This window comes from Channa argus, chromosome 4, assembly GCF_033026475.1.
Source record: "Channa argus isolate prfri chromosome 4, Channa argus male v1.0, whole genome shotgun sequence".
NCBI classification, from domain to species: Eukaryota; Metazoa; Chordata; class Actinopteri; order Anabantiformes; family Channidae; genus Channa; species Channa argus.
Genome location: NC_090200.1, coordinates 3,253,738 through 3,266,843, shown reverse-complemented (window position 1 = coordinate 3,266,843; position 13,106 = coordinate 3,253,738). Strand labels below are relative to the sequence as shown.

Below are 13,106 nucleotides of genomic sequence, written 5' to 3'. Positions count from 1 at the left end.
GTTTTTGGATGAAGAAACCACTGTTAAAAGTCAAAGGACGTTTAGATTGTGAGTTTAATGTAAATTCAATATGTTTCCTAAATGAAATTAAGGTTCTATTGTTTGTGATACAGTTTAATATCTACAGGTAACATTCCCACCTCCTAGTATCCATAATAATAGCCGGCTAAACCGAAAAGTGGAGGCTGAATATAAGACAATTACAATGTTCAAAAGCTCTTATACCATTGGTATGTGTCATATTACAGAGCTGTTGTAACTTTGTGTGACCTTGAGCTGCTGCTGCTCCTCTTAAGTTTTTTCTCTGGGGATTGCTGGTCCCCAGTGAGAGTAGAGACACATTTGACTTTGCTGCAGGGGCCAGACAAGTTCACGACCAGGGGGTCAGGGCCACGGGAGCTGCGAGGAAATGGGGATTAAAAGTTTAATGAGGTCGCATTAGCTCTGCACCAATTAGGATTCCTCTCTGCCACTCTCCGGGCTCTGCTCGGCCGAACACCGAGTAACATATATGTACAGTATTTTGCAAAATTTGAAACCCTCATGTTGCATGTATACACCTGCAGTAATTCTTAAATATGTTATGTTTAATTCTTAATGGAAAGCCTACTTGTTTCAAGTAAGGTCTTGCGATGGGAAAGACAAGAAGTTTGAATTCTACAGCAAAACAAACTCATTGCGCAAATTATCATTAGGGGTTTACTGCCCTCTGGCGGCCATCATGGTAATGTCAGGAATAAAACAACTGCAGTGAAGTGCAGAGAAAACTGTGCGTTAACGGCACGAGCAGGTTATTAAATCATAATAACAAAGTACAATACGGCATCAGTAACTTTAACTTAATAATCTCAAAGGTACTGGCCTGTGAGTCTTTACAGCAACACACACCTACAGATATTTATATCCACCCCCAAAGATGGGCCTGGGCAAGTTGGAGCAGGAAGGGAGGGGGTGTCCATCGTGGTGGGCACAGAAGGAACTGGACAGACAGGTCCACCTGGACTGTTCACTCAATGGAGGCTCAGCCATCGGCCAAAGCAGCAAAGTTATCCTCCTCCTCAGCCCTGGACGCCGACAGACACAACACAAACAGTAGATATTAGTAACGCACAGCAGTGAAGTTCGAGGGAGAGAAGTTAGTGTTTGGGTTGAAGCAGCAAACTCAGACTCGTCTTTCTGGGCAGTGGTTCAGCGTGTGTTCAGCCTTTTCCTCTAGTTCCAGACGAGCTCCACAAAATACTGATTACAGTCTGTACAGTTTCCACATTTAAACTCAAAACAACCCCAGGTTCCAAACTCTCAGTTATATTTTTTTGATTGACATAAAAACAAGGGCACAGATCATTTCTTTGTCCCCATGTTAATGATTGTCGACATAAATCATTAGACGGATTCTGCAGTTTCCGTGATGAAAAAGTTTGCTCCTGTGCATATTTATTTTAAGTTAAGCTAAAATCACTGATCATATGGACGTTTACAAATGAATTTATAAAGATGCCGTGTTTTATGTTCTACAAAGAAATTGAAAGAATAAATAACGACATAAAATCCGGATGGAATATCATCAACTATTAAACAAGAAAAAAAAAACATTTGGATCTTTATTTTTCATTGGAAAATGAGAATGAATTGACGAAGGCTATATTTGAAATTTCATGTGGTTTAAATTATGTCTTCGCAAATGATGGTTCACTCTCCAGTAAAATGTGTAACTGCAGGTTCTCCTGTGGATTTTTATTTTTTTTGAACCACAGTAAAGTACAGTTTGATCCTCCACAACTACATCAAGCGTCCTTTGCCATATTTTTATCACTCTCATACAGATGTTTATACTTTGTTTTCAAAAAATACCAATTAGAAAATTCACAGAGTTGTAAGATGATTTCAGTTTATCAAGTTTTCATTAAATATTAAACAGTAAACTTTTAATTTACAAGGAAGTGCAGGACACATACACACACATATATAAACAGACACATACACACACACACACAATTCATTTGTCTTGTTTACCAACTCTTTATGGTTTATCGTAATATTGTTTGGGTAAACACATTACTGACTTTTTTTAAGTTATTGATACTGTTTGGTTCATGATGTGTACTTGCTTATTTATATTAGCTATGTTGATTGTTTATTTTCCAATTTTAATAGAATTTAGTTTAAACAGATAACATATCCCCATTCACATTTACTGTTTGACTTTTTTAATTTGCAAATGTAATTAAACTAAATCATAAATAAATGGTTTAGTTCAATCCAATCAGAAACCGTTTGTAAATAACAATCATCGACATGAAACTTCCAGTATCGGGCCTGAGGAAAGCACCACATGGTCGACCCTAATTTAAACCTGTATCAGACCACAACAGGTGCCCCCCTCCTCCCCTCCCTCCGCGCTCCACCTGTCCTCCCCTTTCCGCGGCGGTTGGCGACCCAGAAAGGAGCCGTCATTCATTAGACGTGGTATGTTGACCGCCGGCGTTCAGCATACCGTTCACCGGATCGGCGGCAGCTGCTCGCCCCCGGTGCTATTTTCACCCTCAGGATAAAGTGATGTGCAGCCGCTGACCGCCCGCACGGCCCCAGCAGCTCCACACAGAGCAGACCAGAGTCAGCATGAAGTCCACAGCCAGCACCGCGCAGCCCGACGGCTTCGGCTCCGACCTGGACGACATGGACAGCGGCAGCGACTGCTCCGACGGAAAGTCCACCGGCGGCTGCAGCCCGCGACGCGAGCCCCAGGAGGCTGCAGAGGACGCTGCGTCGGCCGCTGGTTCACGCGCTGGGGCGACGAGACGGAGGACAAGACGCATGCACGGCAGCGGACGAAGCAGCGGAGACGCGCGTCTTCCCGGCGTCAACAAGCAGAGGCAGGCGGCCAACGCGCGGGAGAGGGACAGGACGCACAGCGTGAACACCGCCTTCACGGCGCTCCGCACGCTCATTCCTACCGAGCCCGCTGACAGGAAACTGTCCAAGATAGAGACCCTGCGCCTGGCCTCCAGCTACATCTCCCACTTGGCCAACGTGCTGCTGCTGGGGGAGGACTGTCGGGACGGACAGCCCTGCCTGCGCTACCAGAGCATCCTGCACGGCCGCGCCGCGCTCAGCGCGACCTCGCTGCGGCCCATATGCACTTTCTGCCTCAGCAACCAGAGGAAACTGGTGAGTGACTTTTAGGTCACTGAGAAGCAAAGTGCAAAAAACAGAGTACAACTAATGCAAATCCTTAGTTTCCGTTAGAGCTACAAGTCTGGCACAGTCCGTGTCCATAACCCAAACCACATTAATCACGCAGAAATAGGGTTGCAGGGATTTTAACGGGTGCTGATAAAAATAAAAGGTTCCTAAAAAGTTTTAAATTTAAAAAAGTGTAAGTATTGAAAATGTCAGTGGATATTAATATGACATGACGGTAGTGATCGTTACCCAATGAATTTGATCCCAGTTACACATGTAGCAGCGGATTAAACGTGTTTACAGTAGCTGGTGTTTGGCAGTTAGAGATTAGAGAGAGGGACAAAAAAAAACATCTTTCAGGCTCAGAACGTAGACAAATTACATCTGCAAAACTACAAACCAAGTACTTTTCCTGTGTGTTGGGCAGAAAAGTTAAGTGAACACTGAACTGTGTGATAAAAATGACTGTTTGCCTCCACAGCTCAGAGATGGAGGAAAACACTCAGCTGCTGTGTGAAGCCAAGCGGCTGACTCCACCTTGATGCTGTTTACTGTGGATAGGTGGGGGAAAACACACCTGTAGGACTTTGTACATATATAAATATATTTATTTTTGGATTAGACAGACTTAACACTGAAAAGCACTTTGTTACATGTGTGCGCTCCTGAACCCGTGTTTTGGTTGGACTGTAACCTGAGCCGAGGTGTAAAGTTGCACCTGACGGGGGCTATTTCAGTCCCACGAATAGTACAAATCCCCCACTACCCATCGACCCCTCCTCCCTCACGCTCTTAAAAAAAAAAAAAAAAGGGAAAAAAAAAACGAGCTACATAGAGCAGCTAATGCAGCGGTTGCTGTCAGTTGAGCAGCATTGATGTTGCCTCCAAGTGCTGTCAGAATTCTCACAACTGAGGAATTTGAGTTCTTTAAAAGGGCTTTTAGCTGCTCTGTGGCCAAGTGCTGAGCATGGGGATGGACAACACCACCAACGCATGGTTCTGACTCTAAACGGTTCAATATTTTGGTTCATTAAAAGGCTGCTCAACTCCCAGAACCCGTTTTTAAGTGAGGGTGAGTCCACAGTTCGCGGTGGAGGATTGGGGGCATTGGCAAAAACCCCTCAGAATCCTGACTTTAAACTCAGAATTAAGACTTTTCCCCGGTGAAAGTTGAGACTAAAGACAGAATTCTGAGGGAAAAGTTAGGTCATTTAATTATTGTATTTTTACAGTAAACCTAATCCTTCACTGTATGAACTTGGAGTCACATTTCTGACAGCATTAGTTCTGACATCACAGTTCAGTGGCTCGCATCTAAGTAAAGGACAACGTAAAAACAAGGGTCATGTTGACATTTCCCTCCACTGGGAAATCTTTCTATGTGCAGGTAAGACATCAGATTTCTGTGATTACTAGTTCTAAGGGCAAACGTTTTGTGGCAGCAAACACGAGAAAATACACAAACTGTGAGAAATGTTTCATCTGCTTTAAGGTTTAATTTTACTTAATTTCATATACTGCTATAACAACTTAGAAGGGAATTTTCTTCTCTGGTTGATTCAGTGTTTTGACTCCTAGTTGGTGATGAGGTTAACATACTATACTGGTGGAAATCTGACATTTGAGATTCCAAACCATGCTAGTAAAGTTAGCGTCCTCCTCCATCACCAACCACCTTCAAAGCCACAGAGACAAGTGATTTGTTTGCAATTTGAAGATCAAATTGCAAACAAATCCCAACGGTGATTGTGTTGTTCAGCTTTTTGACTTAAGGTTTGACTTTGGCCTCCATTCAAGAGGAAATGTCTGTATAAGCAGCGTGATCAAATGTTTACTTTTGCATTGTTGCACAATTTCTGTATCACTTTGAAAACATGAAACATGTTTTGCATGGATGCATTAAGCTGCAGATTTGCACTTATTTGAAAAAAAAAAAAGTATAAGTCTTTACAATAGTATAAGTCTTTACAATGTAGGAATCCCTTGATGTTATTAGTGCACATGGATAAAATGCAGAGAAATGTTACACACTACCTCAAAGCCATTTTAAAGAGGAAGGCCTACCTCTAAATCTAATGTGTAACAACTGCATGGAGACGTACTTGAATGTGTACTGTCCTTTGCACATCGCAAATACTGAGTCGCTGCTCGAAGAGAAATGTATTTTTGTACAATAAAAAGAAACAAGCAGGTCGTCCTTTGTCCATCTCTCAAGTGTTTGGATTCACTTTCTGCAACTCCACAATTAATACTCATGAAAAAACAAACAACAAATTGCAGTAAAAATTAAACCTAAAACTTCAAATCTAAGACATCTTTGTATTAATGCAGATCTTTAACAGGCCTGGAGAGAAACTTTTCTATCACCAACGCTGTTTTTAGTAACAACTTTTAATTATGATTAAAGATTTGACTCAAGTATTACAAAATGAGCCACTTCATACTTCTTACTAGGCTCAGTTCAACAGAAGCCAGATGCTGCAAAAGTTTCAAAGTTTGACAGATGTGCTTATACTAAACACTCTGGTGTAAATACAAACACTCAGTTTCATTAGTGAAATCGAGTGGATATTTCAAACGTGCACTTCGTTTGCTTATTTCCTTCTATTACTGTACAAACACTTGAAGACATTTTTGTACAGAGTAAGGATTGAATTTTGTCCCTCGTCAGTTCCAGTGAAAAGAGATTGAGAAGTAGACCCCACAGCAAGTACCAACATGTTCGGGATGAGAATGAGAATGAGCTTAGTTTAAACAGTAAGCCCATTCTCAAGGATCTCAGAGTGACTTTGCACCTGCCTCTTCAATATTATACCTGGTAAAAATAGACTTCCATACATTTCAGACCCTTTACATCATTTATGTTGAACAACTTTAAATATTTAATTATGGTTTAAACAGACATCTTTTAAGTCACAACCACTTTTCCTTTCGGTTGTTCGTTAATTACAACTTGTCAATATTAAAGTGAGAAATTAAATGTTATGTCTTAAGTGCAGTTGTGCTTTTGCATCTAATAAAACCTAATGAGTCAAAGCTTTAAATAAATTGCCAGAAAACAGTTTAACCATTTCAATAATCTTTATTTCATAAAAAAGTCAGTTTATCAGATTAAAGAAAGTAGCAATCAATAATCAGTTAGCTGGCGAGGCATCTTACAGAGGGAGCGTGTCCTGATGAACTGACCAAAGACCTCGACACGCAGTACAGATTTACCCAAAAGTCAAGAAAGGCGAAGTCTGGGACCGAACAGGAGCTGGGCGAAATAAGTCAAAGGGGGTAGAAACGAACTTCGGCAAAACTGCATGAAAATTTTTTGACGGCCTCGTTGTCGCATTGCAATAAAGGCAAACTCGAATTGTTACCAAACCCTGGTTGAGATTCACACAAGCAGCGGCCATCGAGATCACATGGAATGTTTTTGTATCCAAATCGCACAAGGCATTACAACGATACCAAATTATGCCAAAAACAAGAAAGATAAAATAAAAATCTGAGACCTCGTCACTTTCGACTTCCACTTTATGCCGCAACACCTAAACACGAATAAGGACTGAGCCCTTTTTTGTTTTGTTTAAATAACATTGAAATGTTTTGGAGAGGTGTAAAGGTGCGTGTGGGGGTTTAAAGTAACAGGAGGTGAAGAAAGAAGGGGAAAGACATTCTACTGTTCCTGCTGCTACTTATTAAAAAGAAAAGAAAAAAAAAAAAAAAAAGCAGCTCATCTGTCAATGGAGGTTTTAGTCTGCCTCCTCTTCATCCGATTCTGACTCTGGAGAGAAAATAAATGCAGCCGATTAATATTTCGAACCACATTTTGTGAAACAGCTCGTTATCTAGCTTAAATTCAATGTTCAAATGTAATGCATCAACATTTTCAATAAATCATTTAAGCAAAAAACTAAAACAAACAAAACCTTATAAAATGCAAATGGTGATCCCATTATAATTTTCTGTGACCCAACAGTCCAATATGGAAATGTAATTTATTTTATAAGAATTAATCCAAGCAAAAGCTTAGAAAAAAAAAAAGAGAAGAAGTGGACATATTCTATAATTAGTTTACTTTTTTTAACCACTGGCAGAGGAAGTTCTATAAAAACAGCCATGACTAACATTTCTGCCTCCTAAGTGATAAAGAGAGTCACTTTTATGTTTTCCTGCTACAACTCAAAATACCTGCTCTAAGAGAGATTTCATGCCTAACGATGAAGGGGTTTTGTATTTACCTTCCTCTGCATTTTTAAGCCACTCAACAAATTTTCTCATCTGCTCGAGGAAAACGCTTTTCCCCTTGGCAAGGTGGGCTTCAGTGTACCACTTCAGTATGGCCTCTTCACTCAATACATCCGCTGTGTAAGAACAGAACAGTTAGTAGGTGTAGCAGGGCACGACTCAGCCTACAGAGGCCATTTTGAAGTGTTGCACTTCTTATTACACTCATTTATACACTGATTGTTTTTGGGTGATGTGGCCAAATTACCAACCTTTGTAGAGAAGCACCACAATCTTCTGAAAGGCCTTCATGAAGTGGATGTTGTCATAGCAGTACTCCTGGATCTTCACCAGCAGGCTGAGCTCGGACAGACCCTGGGAGGTGAAGGCTTTCAGCAGAGGGCTGTATTGCTGCAAGACCAAACAAACAGCATTGAAGTTAACCCCAGAGGAAAACAAGCCCTTTTCGTGGGCGGAAATGCTTTTATCTTTTTGACGAAGTCATGAGCGTGAGCGTTACAGCGTGCTGCACTAAGACTCATGCCTCTGCAGCACAATCAAGATTTTAATTAGAGCAACAGCATTTCTGTTTGTAAAAGAGCGCAGTTTTATGCTGGAGATGATCCCTTTACCACATGTGAGACACTTCAGCTCTCATAGTACAGGTTTGCATTGTGCAACCAAAAGTGCACAGAGATACACTTAGAGTGAAACATACATGAACCTAGTAATTTTAATTTTCAGGGTTTCTTCCAATTCATACTAAAAACTGCTAGGTGAACAATAATCCACAGCACTGAACAACTCCAATATTTCAGCTATGCCAGAACCTGCAGTCGCTGTGGTGCGACTCCTTATTTATAGGTGCTGCATACCTTCAAGTGTTTGATGGCTTGTTCTGTCACCAGCTCTTCCTTCTTGTTCCATTCCACGCAGCTCATCACGCTGGTCCAGATGATGCCAATCATGCCCTGCTCAGAGACGTTGGCCTTTTTCATCTCCTCCTTGGTAAAGGCGATGATCTGAGACAAAACGGGAGGCAAAGAGTTTGTGTGACCTCCAACTTTTAAGTGTCACTTCAAACATGCATCACCCAGATTCTCCTGGATGAACTGTGAAAGTTCCAATACAGTGATTTTACATCCGCACACTTCCTACACAGCTGCACGGGGAAGAAGTCGGTCATTTCAGCCATTACAAGTGGCACAGGGCTCGGTTTATTACTACTGTAGGCTGGGAGCTGTTTCCTTGTTTGCACGTAACGCAGTTACGAGATTTAGCCAGTGACTGAAAGTTGCCTTGAAAACAGTCTCAAAATTATCAGGCCTCCATTAATATAAGCAAACTGCTAATTGGTATTCACTGTCATGACTCACTGTGCCATTCAGCAGTTACTGCATGAACTGCTGGTGTGTCAGGCCAAGGCAAAGGAGAAGTGTCAACAAAAAGACAGAAATATCTGTCAGTAAAAAGGAACCAGGACAACAACTAGTCTCAAGTCTACAATGAAAAAGAGTGACAATGCCTCCATTAGTTCAAACCTACACTGAACAACTTCAAAATTGTTATCTGATGCAACCACGGTATTTGTTACAAGAAGCTTTCCATCAGAAAAAAATTCAGATGAATGTCTGCACTTAACATCTGCAGTAGTTATTGTGTTAGTCCATGAATCTAAAACAAACAAACAAACCAAAAAACAAAAAAAAGGTGTCTCACCTCCTTCTGAGGGTCACCACGCGCCATCTGCTCCTGGAGCTCCTTTTGCAGCTCCTTGCGGGCACCGATGGATTGCTGGTTGCGGGCAAAGTCGGAGAGCTCCTTCAGCCCGGCGTCTGTAAAGTACTTAGAAAAATGCTCGCAGCTCCGTTTGTTGGCCGGAAAGAGTTCCTGTAGCGCAAAACGAGTTCAGGGTTGAATAACAAATATTCAGCATATGCATGAACAGAAAACCACGATAAACATGACCTCAAACTAATTTACCATCAGCCTATTGTCCATGCCGACTTTGCGAAGACTGCCAGCAACAGAGTTGATGTCCCTTTCATTGATCCATGACTTGAACAGCTTGACGGCAAAGGCTGCAGATACTCCTAGAGAGGAAGACAAGTTTACGTCTTACATTCCACAATGACCGTAAGCAGTAGAAAACAGTTTCACTAAAAAAAAAAAAAAAACTGACATTTTTGGATTAATTATTTCCAATCTTGTACTCACCCTCTTTTACGAGGTTTTCATTGAAGAGGCTGTTTAGGATGGAGGCTGATATGTTGCCATTAGCCAGCAGGATGCCAGTCAACATGGCCAGTTTGTTGCGCTCAGACTCCGTGAACCCCTTTAGAAACAACAGCAACTACACAAGACAAGAAACAAATACAGATTTGCTGTGTTAAACAGTACAGGGGATGAAAAATCCTGTAACACTAATTTGACTAAGGAGAAATTCAGGCTGTTTAAAACTCTGCCAGTGTAGATTTAACTATACATTTACACCTGGCAAACAACCTGTTATTGCTTCCTTGTGACACAATGAACACACATGAACTGCTGAGAAGATCTGTGATAAAAGCACTGAACAGCTGATCCTGTGTTGACTGAAGTTTGATTTTAACCTTGTTCTGACTAAATGAATTCAGCATAAAACATTAATATTGAAACAGGATCATCCTGCTAACCTGTGCTACCAAGTCAAAGCTGTTCTAGCTGTAAAAATGTACAGTAATGCCCTCGGAACTACATTGTTTCACACGTGCCAATCCTACGGAGCTGTGAGCTGCAAACATTGAGGGCACTCAAAAATGTCATTTGTTTGAAATGTGTACAGACTCCCACTAAAAACACTCACTTTTTTGATCTCCTCTTCAAAACCCTTCTCTAGGTACTTGTAACGCCTGATCAGCTTGTTAAAAACCTTTGTGGAGGAGAAGACACATACACAATTACTCAAAACATGTTAGAAATCAAGATATTTATTTAATTTTACAGCAAATGTCCAAAAGTTGATATTTACCAAGCTCTCACAAATGATACAAATTGTAGCTGGTCGCTGTGCCTACCTGAGCATATGCTTGCATTGTCTCCAGGTCTTCTTGTGCCGTGAAAAGGCAGAACTCAGTGCGGGTCATGTCGTCAGATAGAGTCCCACCTGGGGCTGTACAACAGAACAAGACAACCACATACATTTAAAAACGGAAGCTGACAGATTCCATAGACATTTTAATGCCCATTAAACATGCTGGCTCATATTTATGCAATACACACTAACAAAATTACAGGATCATTTTACTGGTGAAATATTGCCAAATCAACATGCGAACAAAATGATCTGGCGCGGCAACCCAGAACTCACAGGATAAGCTGTAAAGACCACCCCCCAAAAAATGTAATTAATAAAGTGGTCTGCTGATCACGGTTCTTTTCATAAGACATCGATGAAAGCATGCACACATCTAAATAAGTTATTTTTTAAAAACGAGGACTTACCCAGCATTCCGCCAGCCACCAGAATGTCAAAGAGTGTCTCTGCATACCGGCGGTAGTCAAGCTTGGCTCCAGAGGCATCGAGGAACTTTGCAACCGCTTCCAAATCAGTTCCAGTTTGATTCAGGCCTTGTACGATACTTTCTTGAAACTGAGTAGGGTCAAATCTCTCCTTTTCATCTGTGACAAAGTGGACAGTGGATTTAGAAATAGACAAAAAACAAATAATAAATAATTGCCAAATAATAATAATAATAAAAAAAAAACAAAAACAGGCAATGGAACAATAGTTTAACATGCAAAACAATGACCAATACTGACCTCTTTTCCTCGTTTTGAAACGCTGGCCGGTTAGCGTTGGCTTTTGCTGCTTTTGATTATTCATAAAAGACACCCTGAAAGTAAAACCAGACAGTTAATATTTACTGAAGGTGTGCAGATTACACTTTTCCACAAGAGTGAAGAGTACACAATGTTCCTATTACATTGTGTCATAGTTTGGCTGTTAAATTGGCTAAGATCCATGTCAGTGAGTTTCAGTGTCACTATTAGATTACTCAAGTTTGATAATGCTTTGAGCCTGTTGCCAAAAATGTACATTGGGTATTGTGCCAAAAAAAAAAAAGCATGGAACAAGATGGAACTGTTCCAACTAACTAGTACAGTCCCATACATGTCTCTAAATTATTAACACACTCAATAGCCACCACGTTACACTGAGCAAAATCATGTTTACAATCAACTGCCAAAGCACCAAATGTAGTATTGTAGTATAGACACCACAAGGCCAACAAAAAACTCATCCGAGTATAATTTTCTAAAAGCTACAGGACTTTGTAAGCCAGATGGCTTCAGCTAACAATTTTCTTTCAAATCAATGTAAGACAAATTTAAAGATTGTAAATCGCTTAGGACTGACCATAGGTTTGTTTCCCCACACAATGTAAAGGGGAGACTGAATTTTGCTGATCCAAGTGCTTAGTGTAGTCTTTGAAAAAGGCCAAACTTTAAAACAAAGTTCATCCTGCAAGTTAACACATGCAATTTGATGCAAAGTCTTTAAACCCTCATACAGGACAAGAGACTCAAGACCAGTAGAGACAATTAAAAGCCTCCTGTGCAACCAACCCACTGAAAAAAAAAGTGATGCTCATTCTCAGATGCAAAACATAAAGGCTACAACCACTATGTTAATGTCGTGAGCCTTTTAAATCCCCTCCCTGATGATTGGCTGTTTTCAGAGATTTTAAACCTTTATAACTACTATGACGTATAATAAAGCCAAATATTGGTTTTGGCGTTAATACACATTCACTTTCTACCAGTGAGAAACTGCCGGCAGAGCTTCCAAGATAACCAAGAAAAAAAAAAAGCAATGCAAAACAAAGACATTGCGAGTACGTACGTACGTACAATGGAGGTGGTGGGTGAAAAATCAGCCAGGTGTTTTAATTTTGTATCTGATCAAAGACACGAAATGTGACTGATGCGGGAAGTTCTTCGTCGAAGGGCTTACGGTTTTTAAAAATAGCTTTAGACATAAAGGTTTTTTTTCCCCCCACACAACAGCTGGCTAATTATATGTTAGCATCAGCTAACTCTAGGCCTCACCATGCGCCGAGCCATGGTTGATTAGCCGGGCCCGCTAGCTGTCTGTCTAGCTAATCATACTTGAATTCTTATTAAATCAGCTGTTTAAACGGCGAGAAACACCACGACGAGCCACACTTTCTTACAACTCACCTCACTATCAAAATGTCATTAGCAGCATTTATTTAATATCGCGATAAGCTTAGTCTGAAAGTTTGCGGCTAATGCTAAGCTAGCCCTCCAAACTGGAGGAAACCAGAATTCGCCCTCCAGCGGCGCCCAGAATGGCAACATTCCAGGGTTAAAAACGTTATTTTCCACTCTGAAAGCCACACATATTCGAGCCTTCACAAGGATATCGACAAGGGGAGACAACACCGAAAAGTAGAACTACGCATACTCACCGAAATTAATGCAGATAAAAAACGGTTATGAACCAGGTGAACCAAACAGAGTGTCGAGTCTTTCAGCAGCCCAAACAAAAAGACCTTCCCGTCAGGACCTCCGCAGGCTCCACCCGCTGCGCATGCGCTATTTAGCGGGGATTTCCGTTTAAAAAAAATAGCGTATTTGTGTAAAGAGATGTGTAGATATGTCCAAATATATTATACGTTCATTTTATAAATCAAATACCAAAA

At 40.9% G+C, this 13,106-nt stretch overlaps 3 protein-coding genes across 3 annotated transcripts in view; 1 reads left to right on the top strand and 2 right to left on the bottom strand.

Annotated features, from left to right (window-relative positions):
* Positions 1 to 925: 925 nt before the first annotated feature.
* The window catches only part of aox6 (aldehyde oxidase 6), a 28,324-nt gene continuing 16,143 nt past the window's right edge, over positions 926 to 13,106 (bottom strand). Inside the window, exon 35 of the mRNA XM_067500763.1 lies at positions 926 to 1,064. Within this exon, the coding sequence (XP_067356864.1) occupies positions 1,059 to 1,064 (6 nt within the window). The 3' untranslated portion in view covers positions 926 to 1,058. The remainder of the gene's footprint in view (positions 1,065 to 13,106) is intronic.
* On the top strand, positions 2,227 to 5,372 carry si:ch211-246m6.4 (transcription factor 15). Its single transcript, XM_067500771.1, has 2 exons — positions 2,227 to 3,168; positions 3,665 to 5,372. The coding sequence occupies exons 1-2, from the start codon at positions 2,620 to 2,622 to the stop codon at positions 3,698 to 3,700; spliced, it is 585 nt and encodes a 194-aa protein (XP_067356872.1). The 5' UTR covers positions 2,227 to 2,619; the 3' UTR covers positions 3,701 to 5,372.
* On the bottom strand, positions 6,246 to 13,019 carry bzw1a (basic leucine zipper and W2 domains 1a). Its single transcript, XM_067500769.1, has 12 exons — positions 12,873 to 13,019; positions 11,200 to 11,273; positions 10,882 to 11,058; positions 10,455 to 10,549; positions 10,244 to 10,309; positions 9,616 to 9,751; positions 9,382 to 9,491; positions 9,118 to 9,288; positions 8,274 to 8,420; positions 7,671 to 7,809; positions 7,413 to 7,535; positions 6,246 to 6,955 (listed from the first exon to the last, which is right to left on the bottom strand). Exons 2-12 carry the CDS (start codon positions 11,261 to 11,263, stop codon positions 6,924 to 6,926), a joined length of 1,260 nt encoding a protein of 419 aa, XP_067356870.1. The 5' UTR covers positions 11,264 to 11,273; positions 12,873 to 13,019; the 3' UTR covers positions 6,246 to 6,923.